General features: G+C 44.0%; 1 protein-coding gene across 1 annotated transcript in view; it reads right to left on the bottom strand.

The window, feature by feature from the left end:
* HTR4 (5-hydroxytryptamine receptor 4) overlaps window positions 1-20,918 on the bottom strand; it is a 74,381-nt gene extending 53,463 nt beyond the window's left edge. The window contains exons 1-3 of the mRNA XM_062002807.1: window positions 20,893-20,918; window positions 14,852-14,977; window positions 13,703-13,903 (exon numbers count right to left, since the gene is read on the bottom strand). Coding sequence (XP_061858791.1) covers window positions 13,703-13,903; window positions 14,852-14,977; window positions 20,893-20,918 — 353 coding nt within the window. The remainder of the gene's footprint in view (window positions 1-13,702; window positions 13,904-14,851; window positions 14,978-20,892) is intronic.
* Between the last annotated feature and the right edge of the window lie 1,205 nt (window positions 20,919-22,123).

Below are 22,123 nucleotides of genomic sequence, written 5' to 3'. Positions count from 1 at the left end.
TGGTCCTGTGCTGCCTGCCTGCTAGCAGATTTCCACACCAGGAAGGTGTTATCAAACCTAAAACTGGAAATCTCGTTGCTCTGAAATTAACATATGCCCATATGCATAACAGATCAGCAACCATATCATCCTATTGCAGATTTTTAGTGGCTTTGACCCCACAGTTTGACTCAGGTTCCCAGTGAAGTATTTTTGATCTTTAGGTGTTTGGATTTCAGCACACTTTGTAAAAACAGGCCAGCGTTGATGTCCTCAACAGCTGTAACAGGGAACTGTGATTCCGAGACACAAGAAATGCCCATCAACTCTCAGGTCTTCTAAATATATCATTCAGCTATGTGCATAACATACATTTTCCTAGTGAATGAATAATGACCAATCCGATAGGTTTAGTTTCCAGAATTGGTAAGTAGAGAAATGACACCACGTGGTGCCCCATAGGACATAAGCACTGCATTGAAGAAGTGGTCACCGTTTCAATAGCTGTTTTTGAAGAGAATGAATGATCTCTGTCAGAGTTTTTTTGGTCAAGCCTCAACATGAAGGTATAATGTATATGTAGAGAGAGCCTCATTGCTGAATGCCTTCATTTTACGAGGTCCTCGGGATCGTGGAGACACTCAATTAGCAAATACACAATAAAGCTGGACCACTAACCTGAGGAGGAGCCTGTGAGAATTCCTAAGTGCCCAGCAGCACATTGAAACAAGACATATGCAAATGCACACTTACACACAGTTGATGTGTCTGTCTTAGGGAGATGTCCTTGGGGTGTGCAATTTGTTTCATCAAGATTTGAGTGGGAACCAAAAGTTTTGTGCTAAAAGGGCACAAAAACCCAAGAGTTTCCAAATTGTTTTAAGACTTGTTAAAATAGAATTCATGAGGCGTCAACTGAATTGCTTTATTTTGATAAAATAAGATTATATATTCCACATAAAGGGTTGAAATAATATCAAAGTGTCAAAAGAAAACATTTTTTAAGTCTCTTTGAAGCAAGATTCAAAATGTCACAGGGGAAAAAAATGTTGAAACAAGCATTCAACTATTTCAATTTGATCATTTCTACATTCTCTTCTGGTTTTGTGTGTGCATGGAAATCAGCCTCTTCCCCTGAAGTTTCACTTTCAAGGAAATGGCATATTTGACAGTAATTGTTCTTTTAGAGCACTGGGTGAAACGTTCCTCTCGTTGAGCTCATGCCAGCAGCCATGGCAGTCGGTGGGTCTGATTCCTGCCCTCATCGTCCTCCCATTGAGGGAGAAGGAGAAGCTGAATAATTTACAGGAAAAGGATTCACTTAGTTTTGGAGCTTGCCTTCACTGGATCACAAGTTGAGCAAGCAAAGGTATGAAGCCTCAAAGATATGCAGAACTCCACAGGGCAAGTTCCTGAGTGACCTAATTAAAGGAAGATGGATTTAAACTTGAGTTTGGCCTTGTTTTGAGAGAAAGGCTGGATGAGCAACCTCCAGAAGTCCTTTCCAACCTACATTTTTCTGAGTCTATCAGATATCACGGTCAGATTTCAACATGACATGAGAGGGGAGAATAAACATTTCCTTTGTCCCTACAATAACTCCTGACAGACACAATGTGTTTGTGTAACCTTGTCCTGTGTTGCTAGAGCTTATTGCGTTTGGATTTCCCCCTACTCTCTGGATTTCCTCTCCCCAGGAAGCAAAACGACCTTTGAATTCAAACAGGCATTTCCAGTAATGTTTTTGACTGATGATTAGGACAGATGGTGCTTCTCTTGGCATTAAGTGCGACTGCTCTTCTGACTCTAAACACAAGGGACATCTACCTGACATATTTAATTGTTCACTACCTGAGAGACACCTACTGCAAAGTGCTACCAAGTGCTGGACATCAAAGGATTCCTGTGACATGCCTGATGGCAAGTTACTGCAAATCAAAAGAAACTGCATTTATCTGCAGAAAGGGCAAAAGAAGAAATTCAATATATAAATGGGAAAGAACAGCCAAGACATCAGCTACCATTTCATAAGCAGAATAAGCAAATAGAAGAGGAAAAGCACGAGATATTGCTAATTAACTACAGCAGGAAAACAATTCTTCCAAGCAGTTTGAGTTATTACACTTCTGTACTTCTATCTGTGCTGCAGCTGACAGCGTTACACTGACTTGTACATGCTATTAAAGGCCATTATAGTAAAAATTATGCCTGTAAAAATGACATCTTAAGCTCTCATATTTCTTCCCTCCCAGTGATATAGCAGCAATTTTCCTCCACTAATATGTCAAAAAATACACATATATATAATTTTTGCTAACTGCTGCTGCTGCTGTGACTTCCTTCTGTTCAAAAAGTCGAGCTGGGTTCCTCCTGCCCTACACCATTACTGGTAAAAAGGTGAGAGTGGGTGACAATTTTGCTGCTGGCGAGGGAGGGAGGCAGGGAAGCTCACCTTTCACTCTTCCATAGCTCAGTAGGATCTCCATTCAATGGCTTTAAGGGTCAGGTAACAGAAATCTGTGCGTGTAACAGAAGTCACTGAAGTCACACCAATTTTTGCAGTAGCTGGTGAGTTGATCTATGTGTTGGTTTGGGCATTTAAGCAGCTATTTATTCACTGAGAGAAAAGTAATTATAGCTCGAAGATTATCAATAGTTTTAGTCAAATGCTTAAATAAAGACATTTTCTAATTCTACATTCCTGCGTCCTTTCAAGCCAAAGCTGTTTTCCTGTGCTTATAAAGAATAGCTATTATGTACTGCTATGACAGGGTGATGGATGAATATAAAATGTAATATATACACATGATTAATACAATGCCCAACTTCAATTAATTATTAATTCTTACTATTATCAGTCAAGACCCACGTTTGTGCAGTTCCCTGAAAATGCTCATTTCTCTGTTACCTACAGCAGAGCAGGTGATGTGAAACACATCCTCTGAAATGACTTTCTCCACTGAAGGGGAAATGCAAGAGTCCCTTCCTGGAGCTATAGATCTTCCAAGTAGCTCCAGAAAGCAAAGGTTATTCTAACACTTTTCTTTCCCCTATCAGACGTTTGCCACATCAATGAGCCAAGTGCTAATCTTTTACAGTTGGCTCAAAAGAAGAAATCCATAGTTCCTATGGCCTTACTTACGGCTACTGCAGATATGCCCAGCTACCAAGGATTTGTGACCTGCCCAGTGTCACCTGGTGGCTCTGTGAAACAGTGCAATGGCCACAGTCTGTCTGAAGGAACACGACTGTGATGCTCCCTGGTGTTCCAGTGGAAGTTCCAGTGATACAGCAGGGGGGTGGAAAATAGTGCCAAGGGGATCAGTTCCCAAAATTGACCTCACATGTTACAAACACTCTCTCAGGATCTCCAAGGGGATGCAGGTGCACCTCTGTTCTGTTCACAAGAGCTATAAAAACCACTCAAGGTTCTGTGACTCAGTGTCCCAGTCTGCAGGGCAAATTCCTCTATATTCCTACATGGATCCCCAGCAAGAACTGGTGCAGTCACTCATATCCAATATCCACTAGCTGTAAGAGCAAAATGGTTCATCCCTTCCCAACAGGACTGGTGTTTTGCCTGTCAGCAACCTCCCCTTAATAGTCAGTGCTTCACATAAAACCAGAAAGCAGATCAAAATGCCTGATGAACTGTACATCAGCAACACATTTGTACCTAACAGCCTTCAGCATTTTGGGTACACAAGGCATAATATCACATTGCTCAGCAGCAGGATCACGAACAGCTTGTCTAAATGTTCAACTTGTGTATATGTGAAGATGGGAGATGGCAGAGAAGAGGGAAGCTGTGAAAGCCAAAGAGAAAATAGACAGAAAATGAACCTCAGTTATATTCTTGCCTTGTACAACTCAATGCTGAATCTGCTGTGTTGGCCCAAGGCTTTTGTCAAAATAGAAGTGTCATAAATCATGGGTGTTTGTTTTTGCCATTTTGCCTGTAGGCAAAATCCTACTTATACATGCACACACGTGTGCACACTCCTTGTATCACACCCTGCCTTGCCTCCAGGACAAAAACAGAAGAAAAAAGATTATTGAAAAGCATCCATTTTTAAGAGATGACACCTGTAGTTATTACAGCTTCATAACTTCTAGGTTCTTGTAGACAAGGAAAGAGACCTTGAGACTGAGAAACAGCATTGCCTTTCAACACACTGGTGACCTAGATCTGACAGCAGCACAATTTAGCTGTGGTTAAGACTGAAATCAAAGGTCCAAGAATCCAGATAACAGGCTGGGTCAACAATGATAACATACATCAGCTCCTGTGGTTAAAGAGAAGCAAGCAGCAACACAGCAGCCAGCACATCTGGCCACCCATCAGCCTGGACATCCAAGCACCCTCTCAGGCCCATGGCAGTGGAAAAGCTGCCCTGGGCCCATCTCTAGAGAGCAGTCCTGGAGTCCTCAGCTCCTGCCTCAGGATCCACATCCACACCCTAACCACACTCCTGCTCTTTCCTTGCCTTCTGGGCATTACAGAAATGCAATTACTTAGCTGAATTAGATAATTCCTTGCCCTTGGAGCAAAATTGAAGTATGTCCTTAGTTTACAATACAGTTTAGTTCAAGCTACAGATTTGTAGACACTACCCTGCAAGAAGCTCCTTCAGTATCACAGACAAATACACCCCCACCTTTACTAAACAGATTGGTTCTGTGGGTGGCACGCATTTAAAACCATTTGGTGTCATGTGCATGTGTAAAATTACATACATACCATATGTTTAATCATCACTGGGGCCAAAATGAGCCAAGGGAAATTTACTAACTATTCATACTCAATGATTTTTTTTTTGCCCTCCTTAAATAATCTGGAAAAAAAAGAAAACAAGAGAGTGGGAAATCTGTGAGTGCTCTTAGGTCTCTACAAAGTCAGGATGCAACAGCCATGCCCATGTCTGCTGAACCATGCCTTAAACACCAAAGTGGGGATGACCTGTTTGTGACTTCCTAAGGAAAAGAGACGCCGAAGAAACACCACAAGAAACAGCCAGACCCCTCCAGCTGAGGGGACTCTGCTCTTAATCTGACACCTGGGAGGAGACTGAGCCTGCAGAGGAGTTGCAGGGCTGCCTCATGGAATCACAGACTCACAGAATGGTTGGGGTTAGAAGGGATCATCCAGTCCAATCCCCTGCTAAAGCAGGTTCCTCTCCATCAGGTCACACAGGAACACATCCAGGTGGGTTTGGAAACCTGCAGAGAAGGAGCCTCCACACTCTCCCTGGGCAGCCTGTGCCAGGGCTCCCTCACCCTTACAACCAAGAAGTTTCTTCTCATGTTCAAGTGTGTTCCAGCTTGTGCCTGTTACCTTTTGCCCCTTCCTCCCCAGCAGCCAGCTCAGATGCTGAAGACCCTGAACTGCACTGATGGAAAACTCTTGCAGGTGACAGACATTGACCTCAGAAGAGAGATGCTGCTTCTCTTCATGGGCCACCAGCTATGTAAAGGAATTTGGCTACTTTGGAAAATCCCTTTGCCTTTTTGGAGCTGCACTCTGGTGCACACCACGAAACCCACACCTGAGCATGGTTTTGCAAACTCCCCAGGGAATCGAATGGTTCAGAGTCTCCAGCTGAACCCTGACCAAGTGATGAAGTCTAAAGATCTCAATTTATTTGTGCCTGTGTGAAACTAAAACAGCACTACTGGCTTTGCTGATATTTCAGTGAAACCAGATTCTCTGCATAACCAGTTTTTCACTTTTTTTGAGAGAGAGAGAACAGCTCTTTCTCTTTTCCTTTTTCCCACTGAGCAAATAAGCCACAGTCTCTGACTATGCCAAATACAACAAAGTTATGCATCGCTGGTCAAGGGAAAAAGAAAAGGTCCTAAAAATGATTATATCGGACAAAATTAAGTTCTTATTAGAAAAACAACAGCCTGCTGGTGTTGAGATAATTACACTGAGAAAAATGCTAAAGAGAGCAGTTAATTGGAACTGGATAAATTTAGCTAGGAATACAAACAAACGTATGTTGCCAAATGGAGATAGAGGACTACTTCATGGTCCCCGTGTGGGTCTGTGTGTGGGGAGGGCTATTGGCAGAAACAGTGGCAAAATAAATCACCATATTTCTAGAGGGTTTGTAAGGATTAATAAAGGACAGTGCATCCCTCAGGCTGTGCCATGGCCATCTGCTCTGTTATTTTTCTTAATGCTCTCGGACTGGAATTCTGCAAACCTTGTGTTAAGTTTTCCTCCTGAGCCGAGTGCTGACCAGGATAACTCTGCAGCTACATGTTGCATGCCTAAGCTCTCGTGGATTGTTTCCATTTGCCTTTGCTCAACCTCTTCCTGTGCTGCCTCCCTGTTCCTCTACCTAAGCACCTGGGAGCTGTATGAGATCAGATGCCTTTCCAGCTGAAAAGGGCACAGGGGATTTATAGCCTGGTTTGAAACTGTAGTTGGAATTTGTGTCACATAATCAGATTGCCGACTGCCTAATCATTACTTACTGATAGCTATTTAAAACCTAAGAAGTCTTCACACTAACAACCTCCCCCTGCCCCTGGCCAGACAGCAGATGTTTAGCAGAGCACTGCTGGGCACAGCTGCTTTCTCCCCATCCTTGAGAAAGATATCATGCTCCTGCCCTCAAGCCCCACCATGGCCAGGCATCCTTTGACAAGTCAGTTTAGCCTGTGCCTCATCTGCATCAGCTGCATCACCCTGCAAAAGAGAGACACAGAGAGTGACACGACACAGCACAGGAAAGGTGAAGCAGCAGGCAGGGTGGGTAGGACCAGTGACCACCTAAACCTGGCCACTCCTGGGTCCCCTGCACATGCCCTCCCACCCCACACAGGGAGAAGGCTGCATCTGCAGAGCAACTGCCACTGCAGAGCACGGCGTTTGGGGAACCTCCAAAACGTCATCTCTCTCAAGGGACCGTGCTAATTTGATGCCTGAACAGTACATTAATGTTAATTAATGTTTGTAAATGGTGCAACGAGCATCTGTCACTCCAGTGCTCCAACACTCTGGATACATCTGCTTTGCTTTAGCCTTTATTTAGCAGTGATTATGTGGTATGCTCGGATTCCAGCAAGATTAGCATTGAATATACAAACACGGAGTTGTTTCGGTGCAATGTAACATTGCAAACCTGAACATATTTCAAATCTGTCAGGGAAATGGCATACCTAGTGCCCAGCAGAGATACAGACTTGGAGGAAAGCTTCATTGGCTGGGATGTAGCCAGGAGAGCTGGAGGAAGCAGAGAGAGGCAGCAGGATGCTCTGGCTGCGTGAAGAACAGAGGTGCCAGATGTGCATCTAAGCCAAGACTACAGACATTTAGGACCTGTTTGTTTCATTTTTTCTTCCCCCTCCAAGACTTTGAGAAGTAATTCTATTGCAAATTGTACTGCAAATACTGGAGAAGAAAACTGCCTTTCCTGACAGGTTAACTGTATTTGGAGACTCTAACATAGCTGCTTCATCTATTTATATGCAGTTCAATTATTTTTAGTGTAAAGGCACAAAGAAAAGGTAGCTATGCATAAAACATGCAATAAAGAAATAATTCAAGGATAAATATTTCATTTATATTAGAATACCAAAGTGATGATGAAAAAGCATAACCCAGTGACAGCGAAATTTGGATTCAGTGAGCCCCGAGGTACCTCTGTAATTTGGAAAAGCACTTTTTCAGATGAGACTGAGAGTGTCTCTAAGTGTCTGCAGTACTTTTCTCCCTGTCTCTGACTGGTAAAATCAGTTTATCCTGTGGCAGTTTCTCCAGATTTTCTCAAATGCCTTTGAGAATTAAAGCCTGAATGCTTTTTTCTTTACTCTCTTTTTTTCTTTCCCAGAGGCAGTAATGGAAATAGATACAAGATATTATCAGATAAAAGTCTTTTCAAGCAACACTTTCTGAGAATGTTGCTTTCAAGCTATGTTTCTGAGAATGACTTTCCAAACTGAGTCCTGGGGATTAAGATTAACCACTCAGTTTCCTTAAAAAAAAAAAACCACCCACAGTTGCATGTCCCAAAATAAAACAGAAGGCAGGAAATATATGAATCACAATAAAAACTGGTTACAAAAAGCACATTCCCATAAAATCTGAATGAACAGAAGGGCAACAGTTAGCAAACATTAAATAAAACCCTATGAAGGAAGCAATGCTGTCAGTGCTCCTCCCATCCAGCTGCAAGGAGGGGTGAAGCAGTGGTGACAGAGAACAGCTCCACGATGGCCTGAACCATCCTTCCCTGCACAGAAATCCAGGCATTCATCTACTTGATCTGATCTTCCCAGGACTAGCCACCACTGTCTCCTCATCTACTGGGGGTTGGTCTCTTCTCCCAAGTAACAAGTGATAGAACAAGAAGAAATGGGCCCAAGTTGCACCAGGGGAGGTTTAGATTGTAGCTGTGGAAGAACGTTTTCACCAAGAGGGTCATTAAACACTATCTCAGGCTGCCCAGGGTGGTGATGGAGTCCCCAGCCCTGGAGAGATTTAAAAGATGCACAGATGAGGTGCTGAGTGACACGGGTTAGTGGTGGGCTTGGCAGTGTTAAGTTGGTGGTTGGACTCCAAAAGGTCTTTTCCAACCAAAACGATTCTATGATTCTGTTCTCTTAACACCATCTGGGAGTCAGATCTCACTGCAGAAAAAAAACAATCCCAAAACCATGAGAAATTGTCACAGAAATTCAAGTTTCTGCCAGCAACTTTTAAAGTTTAGGTCTGATGTTTTGCAGACAAGAGCTGACGTGAAAGATATGTTGCCCTTGCTCATGTCAGAGTGAGTATTTTGGGCTAACCTGGAGATGACTGCAGAATACCACACAAAATCAACTGTCTGGAAGTCTCTTCAACTCCCAACTAATGTTTGTACAGGACAAGATATGCTTTGAAAGCCTGTAGTCCAAGTCTCAAAAAGAAAATTCAGTGCAGCTGCTGGAACTCAGGAGGCTCTACCAGACTCTTAAATGCTTGCTGTGAACAGAACTTGTTGGGTCCACTGCTCATTTGGGTTAGAGATGGTTATTCTGTCAAGTCATTAATCTCTATTATACTGCACTGTCAGGTGCCCACATTTTAACTAATACACACTAGGGATAGCACAACTTTTTTGAGTTCAATCTGCAAAAGGAAGAGGTTTTTTGGCAAAGTGCTCAAGAAATGGGTGGAACTTAGATAATTTTTGTACTCACATACATTCAGATGTGACTGAAGTCTGGATATTTTCACTTTTCATCTCTACCACAGATGTGAAGTGAGGCCAAAATTTTCCCCTTGTCCTTCTCAGCATCATCATAGACCAAAACACACCTGGAAGTTATGCTCCCAGGACAGTCACAGCAATGGGTTGGCACATCAGCAAGGAAAAGCTTTCAAAGGCAGGGTTTAGCCTTCTTTTGGAATGGGAAAAAGATCTATTATTCTGTATCCACCACTCCATTCAAGCTGTGTTGAAAGTCCCTGTTGTCTCAATGCTGAAGAGGTTTGGAACAGTCAAATTCACAGCAAGGAAAGGGAATTAACTTCTGCAAAAAGGACACAGGAGTGAAGTGGAACTGTCACTAGCTCCAGGTGACCTGCAACAGGACATGGCACAAGGGTAACATCCCCCCCAGGGCAGCAAGGAAGAGACCATGGCACATCCTTAGGGACGTGTTAAGGCCCAAAATCAGAATGTCTGCATTCTCTCTGTCTTCTTCCACCAAAATGCCTCCTGTGAGAGATACAGGAAAAGACCTCATGTTTCATTTCTATCAGAAGAAATGGTTTATTAAACAGGCCCTGTAGACAAAATCTGTAATGTCCTTGGCCTTTGTTAATGTTTAGACCTGACAGCATTGACAGGTACAGGGCACCAGTTTAACTGCAGGCATCAGTGTCTGTGCTTATGCAGTGGAAAACAACTGTTTCATCCAACAGGTTTTCTGATTTAACCTAATCAGGCTGCCAGACTGTGACAGTGAGCAAACACTGCAGAAATGTAAAACAGTGTGTACAATGGCAAGTCAGAAAGAAAGCAAGGCCTTTTCATAGACTGCTTGGGACATGAAAGAGCTCATGAACTGGCACAGAAACCTCTGTCCATGTCAAGACTGTCTCTGTGCTCAAGGTCCATGTCCAGGTAGATGTTAAACAACTTCAGCTACAGCACCCTACTGGTGTTCTACCAAGTTCTGTTTTGAAGATCATGTTAATCAGTCAGAGGAAGAAATGCAGCTTTGAGAGAGATATGACTAAGGACTGATCCACCTTCATAATACTCTCATTTACAGCAGTTCAGGAGGCAGCTTGGTCTGTCTCAGGCACCATGGTGGGGGGTCTCAACTTGACATTTAATCCTGGGAAAACCCAGAAGTCTGTAGTCTTGGGATTCAGTCAGATTCATACTGAGGTATCTGATCAAACAGAAAGTGATGAAAACCCCGCAGCTGACTTGGGATTCTCCTCTTCACGTGAGACAGATAGAACTTAGGCTTTCTCTTTTAGCTGACACTGCCAGCAAACACAGACCTAACTGTGCCTTCTTGTCCTGAGAGAACAAACACACCTCTTGAAACATGTAAGATTAAAACCTGGGTTTTTTCAGGTCAGCGGTAAAGCTCCAAATGAATAGCTTCAAAATAGCATCAGCAAGACTGAATGGCCAGGAGACACATGTATGTCCTGAGGAGTTTAGACAATAGAGAAAAGTTCCTATGGCAAATTGAAGTGCTTTTGAAGAGAAGCAGCCTGTCTCAGGGATGTGGCTGTTAGTGCTGTGCTAATGGTGGTATGTGTACTGGGCATTGCTCTAGCAAGTATGCAATAAAGACACTTTGAGAAGAGAAGAAGGAAAAACACAGTACCAGAGAATTACCTAAAATGTAGATCAGCTCTGCAGCTAGTCTGCAGAGGCATCATTCTTTGGCATGAAAGCACCAAGCAAATGATAAATACCAGCTTGGAGTACCTTTTTTCTTCCCCTTGCTCTGCTTGAGAGCACAAAATAGCTCATGTATGGTAATCACAGGCAAAAGAGAAAGACCATTTGTGCACCCCACAATTCTGACATCTGGCAGTTTCTCTGTTGGTGCATTCATGAGGAAGAAGTTTGCAGGTATTTTCTGAAGGAACATTTTTGCTGTGATCCTGAAGATGACTTCCAGCTCCCTCAAACTCAGAGCCATAAACACTTCTTTTTCTATCAGTTTGGCATCAAGATTGCTGGATGTTGGGTATTTTTAGCCAGTGTGTGTGTGTCTGTTTTTCCTTCCACTTTAAAGAATCTTTCTAACCCAGAAGAAACAGGAAGAATGTCTCTGGACAAGCAACAGGGTCAAGTACACACTCAGTAAGCAGTAGTCTTTAAAAGCAGGATGATTTTATCACAGAAGACTGAGCTACTTAAATGGAGTGATGCTGATACGGGACTTGTTCAGGTGCAGCGCCCATCATCCTCAGACCTCAGTGTTGGGATGAGGGGGTGGTGCTGCACCTTCCCAAAACCTTATCAGAACACACATAGATCAAGCTTAGAGAGTTAGTCTCATCCAAAACACAGCTACACCTTCTGCTTCTTTTCAAGACAGCCATTCTCCTTTTCTGTGTAGTATTCTAGCATTGGCTTGGGATGGGGGGATGGAGTGGGGGTCCCCAGACTCAGTTCCCCATTGCCCTCTGTCCAGAAGAAGGGGAATCATCCACATGTTACTGTGGGCTGTGATGCTCATTCATTGCTAAGGCAGCATTCCAGACTGCCTGGGCAGAGAACAAAAGAGCACAGAATGAAGAGTAGAGCTGTAGCCCTCTCCAGGTGTTCACACTCTGCTCTGAATGTTTCATTTTAATACAGAATAATCTAATCCACGTAATTTTAGGGTTGTTTGCTCCTTTTTTTCTCATTTCCAGTTCTTTCTACTGAGCTGAGTGTTTGCAAACTCTGCCTCAGGTCTCTTTACAGAAAGAAAATCTTCCTGTATAAAACTGTGATCTCTGCTCTGTATTTCTAATACATTAACTCTGAGCCACACATTTCAACAGCCATAGAGATAAGGTTGTCCCCAAGCCCTCCAGACATGGCAACTGACAGGATCAGGCATCAGGAGCAAGAGCTCATGAAGTGGTTGGGGTCTGCAAGAGGGCGGCACAGGCAAGAGAAAGAGGGGAGTTTCCTTTCTGCACACCCCACATGGGAGGTACCTTCTGCCCTGTGACTGTCCAGAGATCAGGAGGTGAAGGGAAGGGGAGGAAAACATTTTTCCTTCACATCCCCTTCTCTATAAACCCCTCACTATATTTAATTAAGAGTCTGGAGAATCAAACTCCAACATTTTGTATAACAAGGCCACATCCAGAGCACAGTGCCTAACTTCTGCTTTACTGCTAGTTGGCTCAAAGTGGCAATTTGTCAATGTTTTTAAGATAATGAGCTTCCTATTGTTTTCCAACCACCTAAACCTCCAGATAACGAAACAGGCTGTAAGCTACTGCACATCAGCTTCCCTCTGGACACAAAGCTGCCTGTGTCAGTGCCCTTTTCTCCCACAACAAAGGAGTGCTGCCCATCAATGGAGAAGTGAATCAAAGATCTTTTGAAGTCTGTCAGGTTACAGACTGCTTGGATGAAAGATGCTATTTAAATACCAGTTGTCACAATGATGAGATTGATGATGATTATTTTGGCCACTATTGGTAATATTAAAAAAGAGTATTTTTAAAGGTATTGAAATCTCTGCACAGAACTCAAACTGAAAGCTCTACATATTGCTTATTAGACTAACCAGTCAAAATGTTTTCTTCTAAGTATTTATCTGCTGAAAAATTCTTGCTATTCTGCATGGAAGGTTCTGCTGGTTACCCCCCAAAAAACTGCAGATAATGATAAAACAGATATTTGTTTGCCATAAATTATTGAGGATTTTGGCTTCATCTTAATTTTGCAGGAAAAGTTTGAAAGAAAAGAAAGTTTTCAGGATCCCACAAAGCCTATGCATTCCTTTCACCAGCTTTATTTAACTCCTCATTAGCCTTTACTAGTAGAGATGTGTAAATGGATGCCTCAGGAAAACAGCCTATAACATTTAGGGGGGGATTGCTCTTTTTACTCTTTCTCCTTATAATCTACTACTATATGTCACAATGTGTCATTTAGCAATACCAGTTTTCACCTGCATGTGTGGCTGCCAGCAGCAGGAAAAGCAGTTCTGATAGCACTTGAAAGACAGGTCAAATAGGTTTTTTTAACAAGAGAAAGACAGATAATTGAGTGTTTCAGTCGTCTCAGAAGAACACATTGAGCCCTTCACCAGCTGAGCCTCTCCTGCAGCCCCTGGCACTGAGCAACGCCTGACATTGCAACAGAGAGCAAAGTCTCTGCTAAAATGACACCTGTGGATGATGCCTCTCCATTTGCAATGGCTGCAGCTCTTTCCTTTAGCTACATCTTTAAGGAGTCTTTCTTTACTTGAAAGGAAAAACTGCATTAGGTATAAACAGCAATGCAAACAGAGCACTGATGAAAGCAGCTGAAGACCTGGCTTGCTCTATCAATATAAACCTCATTCCTCTCAAGGCTTTCCTACACTGATGAGGATTTAGAGAGATCTCTCCTAAAACAGCTTCTGAGATTTATTGCTCTGTGGTTCCCAGCAGGCTTGTATTTGCTCTTTGGCTACTGCTGACAAGCAACAACACTGAAGACACTTAAAGCAACTACAATTATTCTCTAGGCTTTTCTGTTCATACCTGTCCAGCGAGATACAGCACAGGTGCAGGATTGAGGCCGTGGTGAGCAGCACATCGAGGGACGTGCGGACCAGGCAGAACATCTCTCCATAGATCCAGTTGTCCTGAACCAACTCGATGGCTCCAAAGGGCATCACCAGCACTGACACCAGCAGGTCCGCAAAGGCAAGCGACACAATGAAATAGTTGGTCTTGATTTTCCTACGTGACAGATCACAAAATCAGGGTGAAACACTTTCAGTGCAGCATCCTCTACACGTGGACAGAGATTTCACCTTGTGTTTGGGTCTACTTTGCTCCAGTACACTGAAACGTCCTCTCTAACATACTCCTCACTTTGTATGGTCCCTCCTACTTTGTTCCTGCTATTTCCAGCTAAACATTCACCGTGTTCCCTGCACAAACACATCTTTCTGCTCACACAGAAGAGGCAAATGGATGCTCACAGGCCTCTGTGTGATTGGAGAGTTTGGGGTGGAGAAGGAGATTTTATTTTAACTTTTAAATCAAGAAAATCCTTCCAGAAAGCACTGAGAAGAACCTAGACTGAAGCTGTAATTTTACCTTGAAGAGCACTTTTTAAATCATAACAATAAAATAGAATTAAATCCATTAAAAATCCCACACAGAACATGAATAGAGGCTTCTGAATATCTCACTCTGCTCCTGAAGCTGGTGTGACAACTCCCAGGGGTAGCAGCAATCCTTGAGACAGGAGCTTTGCCTGTGAACTCCCCCAAATCATTGGCAGCATCTGCCAAGCTGCGGCAATGCTGCACAACCGCAACAGGACCTTGATCTGCATAGTTTTCTGATGGGCTTGAGGTGGAAAAGGGGTACAGGCCAACCTGCTTTCCCAGGAATTGCTGCATAGCTCTGTTTTTCACTGGTTTATCTGGGATTTTTTATACTGAGTTGGCTAAAAATACAGAGGATGGATACTACAATGATCTCATTGCCACAGCATGAATCCAAGCGGGGATGCTCTGAGGCCACTGTGAGAGTCTGACATCACCGTGGTGTGATGCATGGCCAGAGCCATCCTTCAATGCAGCAGCTGATGCCCTCAGGTGAGGGGTTTTTAAGGCAGTGATTTTCTCCTGTGCCTCCCCACAGAAGGTCAGGCAGTGGGTGGCTGGGTGAGCTCACCTGAGCTGCCTGTCCCGGCACACAGCCACCATCACCAGCAGGTTCCCCAGGATGGCCATCAGTATAACGGCGGAGATGAAGGTGAGCAGCACAATCTTCTCTGCAATGCTGAAGCCCTCACTCGAACTGGAGAGCACACAGAAAACAAAACAGAAGAGAAAGAAGCTGCAGCAGCATCAGGAGGGGCTCTGCTGGGTAGTGCTGAGGTGCCAGGCGTGGGCACCCGTTTTGGTAAGTGTAAGAGCAGCATCCCCACGCCCACAGCAGCACAACAGCCTTCCCACCAAGACCATTAACAAAGAGCATCTGTTATTTATGAGGAAAGCTGCAAGGCTTGTGTTCATCAGCACAATGGCTACAGGTGGCTACACCCACCACGGTCTCCCAGTGGCAGAGAAGCTGAGAAGCACAGGGCAGGAGCTCATTTCCAAGAGCTGGGGTGAACTGCGCCTGGCTTCCTAAAATACCTTCCAATTCAGGGCCTCTGGACAAAAATATGGGTGTTTTTCTTTTCACCCCAATAAATCATAGAATCACAGAATGATGGGGTTGGAAGGGATCTCTAGAGATCAGAGAGCCCAGTCCTTTGCTAAAGCAGGTTCCCTTCCATCAGGTCACACAGGAACGTGTCCAGGCAGGTTTGGAAACTTCCAGAGGAAGAGACTCCACACCCTCCCAGGGCAGCCTGTGCCAGGGCTCCCTCACCCTTACAGTAAAGAAGTTTTTCCTTGTGTTTAAGTGGAACTTTTGTTTTCTGTTATGTTTATGTCCTTTACCCCTTGTCTTGTCGCTGGATACTACAGAAAAAAAGTGTCACCCCATCCTCTTGGCAACCACTTTTTAAATACATGTAAATGTGATGAGATCCCCCCTCAGCCTTCTCCAGGCTGAACAACCCCAGGTTTTACAGCCTTTCTTCATAAGAGAGATGCTCCAGTCCCCTGATCATCTTGGTGGCCCTGCACTGGACTCTTCTTACAAGTTCCTTGTCCCTCTTGAGTGGGTAGCCCAGAACAGGACACAGGACCCCAAATGCAAATAATAGCAAATAATGCTATTTTCTATACAAAAGTATTTTGGTTTTCTTTCCTTTCACTTTCTCTTTCTTTTTCCTTAAGGTTTTCCTCGAGAGGAACATTTCACATCTTGATTTTTTTTCCCTTGTTCTCTCTTCCCTTCCCTCCCTCTGTGCCACAGAACAAGAGGCAGTCTGGCTTTTTTGTTGGGTTTTTTTTGGCAACTTCTCCAGAATTACAGAAGATAAATTTCTCTTATTTTTCTTTTTAAAGGAAGTACCCAATTTACCCTTATTCTGGTATCAGTAATTTCTTTCAGCTAATGAACAGAAAGAAAAGAGAAGATATCATTTAAGTCTGCATTTCTACAAATATCTCATTAAATGGTAAAAAAACCTCGTTGATATTTTCTTGGAGCCTGCAGAACAGGAAGGTAACCCACAATGTGCAATAAACACTGTTAAATTCCTCATAAAATTGGGTTTCTTTCAAATTTTTAAGTCCTTTTTTTCCTTTAAAGCTGTTTCTAATTATGTAGCCAGAACACAGTGTCTCCAAACCCTTCGCTTCTGTAACTTTGCCTATTACATTACAAGGGCGAGAACGGATGTTTGTTCGTGTTATCAAGGGTGGCTAGAAATAAACTGGCATTAAGAGCAGCACTTGACACCAATTCAGCAGGGAAATTTCTTCACAGTGTATGGAGCCAGCGTTTGGCACACAGGATTAATGCTGGGAGATTGTTCAGGTAATTGAAAAATTGAACGGTTATTCTGTTTGACTTCCTCTGGGGTTGCTTTTTATTTACTAAATACATTCCATGCTTTTACACTTTATCTCCTGATTTTGACAAAGCTGGAAAAGATTAAAAGACTGCTGATGTCCTGCTTCTGCTAACTGTGCCATGTTAGTAAGCTTCTAGTCACTGGCTTCACCCTGAGCCTGCACTGCAGAACATTTACTTCATCACAATCTCCATCTTCGTCCCTAAAAGTGATGCCATTTTGAGCCTCACTTTTTTTGCCCGTTGCTAAATCATAGAATGGTAGGGGTTGGAAGCGACTTTTAAGAGATCATCTAGTCCAACCTCCCTGCAGAAGCAGGTCAACCTAGATCAGGTCGCAAAGGAACGTATCCAGATGCAGCAGTGGATGAGATGGCAGCCTGCAGAAGTTGGACTCGTCATACTGAGTATGAACAACACCTCAGCAATTTCTTGATTTTCAGTGTTTTACAAGGAAATCTGTCACTGAGTATAGGTTCATCCAGATGGGTAAGGATGTTTATAAGCAAATACAGAAGAAGAAATCAGAGAGCCTGGCCTCAAATTAGTTTCATAGAAAAGCAGAGCACTAGGCAAAGATACACAAGCTCAAAACCAAGTGCAATTACATGGCTATAAAAAGAAAGAGGTCTAAGGCAACTGAATGAATGATCCCAGCCCAGAGGCAAAGGCACGACTGCTGCTTTTGCCCTGCCAGTTTTTGGTGCCAATGTTAGTAAATCCACTCCTGCTTAACATAGGAAAGTCCCTTGGGTTATATTGAAGGGGTCACACCTGGCTAAGAGTTTGCTTATGGCAAGACGCTTATTTTTGTGCAAGCCAATTATAGATGCTAAAATAGAAGAAAGGCAAAGCCAAGATGTGATCTTATTTAGCATCTGAAAAGAATTTGCACTTAATTGGAAAGAGTTGTCTCCTGAACTTAGTACAACTTCAGTGAGGGCAATTAAGGCTCCAAGGAGCTGGTAGCTCTGGACAAATCCTTTGGTGCATTCAGAAACCTTGACAAGACTTTGTCTGAACTAAATGTGACTTTCCCAGTTTTTTTTCTGGAGAGTATTGCCTCCTGACACCTTAGGTCCTCAGTTCTCAGGCAATTCTTGGAACAAGTGGATTTTGTGCCTGCAGCTCTCACAATTACACTGCAATTGCTGCTTTCACTTTGCCTACACTGGTCCCGTCATATCTCCTCCCATCTGACAGAAAAAATCCCTATCAGTCAAAAGGATCTGCCTCATCCATCACTCTGCTTGCTAGTGGCCTGTAGGAGGTGAAATGTCTACACACATTTAGGAGGGCTTCCCTTACCTATTCTCTGACATGGCAAAGGTCTGCATTACAGTGGGCTCATTTTTAACAGCTCTTGGTGGATTTCTTTGCCGCCTTCTCTCTGCTCCTTCAAACTATCAGTACATGGTGAACACTGTCTCTGGGCAGCTTTCCTCCCTGGTCTGGTACTAACAAACTAAACACAAAATCAAGCAAATGGAATCAGCTTCTGTGCTTCCCAATCACCAATAACCCCCCAAATTGCATACAGACATTCTTCCCACAAAATTAGAGGCAATTAGCATCTAATTCCTTATCCTAAAGCTAAAATCCCAAGCCACCCTACAGAACCAGTCACTAGCCACACACAGCTGCTCCTAGAGTAGGTTGCCACTTCTTTGCCCTGACAGGAATCACTCTCCCTCATCCATTTCCTCATACATCCAATCTGAAAGACTTCACTTTCCCCAGAAACAAAGTCCTGCATTGGAGATTTTGAGAGGAAGGAAGCTGGGAGCTGCTGACACATGAACCTGTACTGAAGCAATGTCATCTTCCCTGTGGGCACCATGCACAAGGCAAGTCTCCTCTGCAGGAGCTGTGCAGACTGCTCTAGGCTCAAGACTTGCCCTCCTCCTGCAACCAGCTGGGGAAAGCCAGACACTTACCAAGCTCCAAGTATTTTGAGCACAACTGAATGCCAGAACCTTCATTAACAATGTTCACCAGCAGAAGAAAACACCATGAAAATGAAAGGGAAACGGAGATAGAATAACTTCAAAGGTAGGTCTCAGCTACAGGCCTTGTAGCTGAGCACTGGTTGGGATGAAAAGCCCTGGGAACAATGGGGATGCTGGGATCAAAGGCACCTTCACTGCCAAGCTGTAATTGTACCTGTCTAAATAAGCCTTCACAATAGGTTAACACTGCTCTGTGGCTGCATCTGTGAAACAAAATGTCACATTGAATAGGGCCATACAAAAGATGTTCCTTCTCATCCCGAGTCAGCATGGCAGCCCATACACACTGGCACAGTGGGAAAGAGGACTGAGATGGTTTAGTTTATACAGAGCCAGAGGGAATTAGATTTATATATTGTCTTATCTAGCTCTGCCCGTGCCTTCTGCTGTTCCTAAACAATTCTCATCACTGCGTTATTTGAGCACCTTGCGTCTGCACTCTGCAACACATACAGAGAGGGAGGGACACCATTCTTGTCCTTGAGCCCTGCCAGTGAGGTGAGCTGGCCATCAGCTGTGAATTGGGCTTCTCACTCCACCACAGGTCTTGGGACAGGACCTGGTGACCAAGCCTGATGGCTCTTTTTTAGGGGAAGCCCCAGGGTTTTGAGGCTGCTTGCTGAGAGACCTCTGTCCCCATCCCCGTGGCAGGGATGCTGGTGGCCGTGCTGCCCAGGGAGAGAGCACTGGTTGTTGGGTTGCCCTGGGACCTCAACCCACAGAGGGAGGTGGAGAGAAGGAGTGAAGAACTTTGATTTGACTTGTTAATTGAATGGGCTGCTCTGATCCTAATGGCAATAGGTTTGCACTGAGACATACACACGTAGCAAACACACAGGTGAACTGAACTGCCCTCTCACCTCCCACGGGAAAGCAGGGAAACCCTTTACAGGAAACCCTTCTGCTGCCACCAACAGGGTGGCCCTGTCCCCTGGCACCAGGGCAGGCTCTCCACATCACTCCTGGGGAGCACCCCATGCCTTCTGTCAAGGCAGACTCTCCACCACTGTCTCCCCAACAGTGACAGCACCCACGTGCTGCCCGGCTGGCTGAGGCAGGAGCAGGGCCAAGCCCCGTGCCCTGGTGTGTGCTGGCTCCTCAGTGGCCACTGCTACCCTCAGCATGGGCACAGGCCATTCTTGTGCGAGCAATAGGGAGGAGGGAGCTTGAGGGATGCCAGAGAAAAGAGGTCTGGAGGTGGAGAGAAATGATGATTTTCACCATGGAGCTGGGATGGAAATAGCTGCAGCCACCTCTATGCTCTCCTTCAGCAGCAGGGTTTTCTGCATCAAAAACTCCTACAGCTGCAAGGAAGTTACAACCCTGAAGTTACAACTCAGAAGTTATTACTGTTCAAGCTTGGTGCTTTGAGGCAGAAGATTGACATTGAATTTCAGCTGGGTTTTGCTAAGAAATGACACATTTTATGGTTTTGGGTGGGTAAGATCTGTCCTTGCAAGGTAGGTGTTTCCTTTTGTAAGAGTCCCAGATGTTTTCCCCTCACTTGGGCTCATGAAGGACAGAGACCATAATAGCAGGTGAAGTTTGTCCTGTGCTCCCAGACATCCTCTTCAGTGAACAAAGTTATTGCCCCATACAGAGACCTCCATCCCTTCCAGTCTCATCAGCAGCAAAGAGCTGTGCAAGCAAACAACCACTGGAGAGAACTACCCACCTCAGGTCATCTTCAGTGCACAGAGATTGAGTTTTACTCATCAAAGCAATCTCTGGAAACACCAAAGGAGACCAGCACTGATCCACATTTCACTAGGTGTTGCCCTGCTTGAAGTCCAAGAAATGCTTCAGCTTCAGCCAGGAAGCAGGACAAAGATGTGAGCTCACGTTTCCCATCAGCAGAAACCTGCCCTGCAAGCGGTGGCATCCCCATCTGCATCATTCGAATTGGCTGGCCACAGCCCAGGGCTCTGAACAGAGATCAGCAGGTCAGAAACACACACTGGTACACTTGCCTATGGAACATTTGCTGTGGTAATAGCTTTGGAAGCATTTGAGATATCTCTCCAAAGAGGATTTCTCTTGTGCCATGTTGCACAGCTCCCCTGGGGAACATTAAATAAGCGTATGCATCACTGGGGGTGCAGGAAAGATGTTAATCTAGGCTACATTTCTGTACATCTGCCTTTTGAATAATCTGTCATCAAGCAGGAATATTTGTTAATTATTCAGCCTCAGTAATCCAAAGCTGTTAATAATGGAAGAAGTGGATATTGCTGTAAATTAAAATCAATGGTTTGCATAACATCTTTGATCAAATCTGAGTGCTCTGGCTTCCAAGCATGCTTCCCTGTTTAACAACGCACAGATTGATGGGGTTGCTATTATGAGGAAATGAGATTCAGACAAAATGATTGTTGGTTACTAGGAATATAGAAATCACTTAAGGAAAAAGGTGAAATACTGATGTGGAATGAATGCTTAAAACCCATATATAGACATATTTAAAAGGCTCTTTGGTATAGCCATTAACATGAGGAAGAAAAAGTGTAATCATTTTTTCAAGCTCAGTTTCTACTTTCCTGTAAACACTCCAACGTTTCTAAATGACCTCAAGCACTTTTGCATATTTTATGCAGCAATTAAAGTGCATAGATCACTCATGTTGGTAAGACCAGGTCATATTACTGCTCTGGTTTTCATTAAGTGTCACACCCTGACCTCCCTACCACTGCAGTGAGGAAAACTCACTAATGACAAGCTCAGTGCTGAGAGCACCTTGGGCACTGCACAGACATTCCTGTGGGAGCAAGAGGGAGGAAAGAGAGTGAGGGTTCAATAAAGAACACTTTGCTTGTGGGGGCAGAGGAGAGCAGCTGATAAAAAGGAGGCTGCATGGCCTGTTTCCAAACTGGAGAGGAATAACTCTGCCTGCAGAGGTAACCTGGAGCATTTCACAGGGGCAGCCAGGGACTGTAGTGAGCACTTAACAAGGGATGTGTGTAATTCTCACTGAAGCAGATTAAAAGCTCAGAGCAGTGGTAGCCCAGAAAAGAGCTTTCTTCTTGATTTAACAGTGGCTTCAGCGTATGGGGAATCCACGGAAGAGACGGACTGCTTGGTTTCCAAGCAAGCCAGAGGTTTTTCCCTCTGTAACTCCAGCTGACATGATAGTTCATGTAGGTCTTTTAACTAGAAATAAGCTGTCATTTGCCTCTCCTCCATTCTACTCCTCTAATTATTCCTAGGCATAAAATCAGAGGCTGAGTGTTAAACACCTAAAAATCAAGATATGTTATTTTATGAGTAAATCTAACAATGCCTGTCTCAGTATAGAAACATGACAATAGGGAAGATATCGTTTACCTATGTCTTTCCAGCTGTTACCATCATCTTTTCCACTGCCACCTAAAAATATTAATCACAAGTCAGCATTAATCCAGTGCACATCATTTCTTTTAATGCCTTCAAATGCTATGCTGCCTGTGCCGCTTCACTTCAGACTGTG

Source organism: Colius striatus, chromosome 9 (genome assembly GCF_028858725.1).
Source record: "Colius striatus isolate bColStr4 chromosome 9, bColStr4.1.hap1, whole genome shotgun sequence".
In the NCBI taxonomy this organism is placed as follows: domain Eukaryota; kingdom Metazoa; phylum Chordata; class Aves; order Coliiformes; family Coliidae; genus Colius; species Colius striatus.
This window is presented reverse-complemented; position numbering and strand designations above follow the sequence as displayed.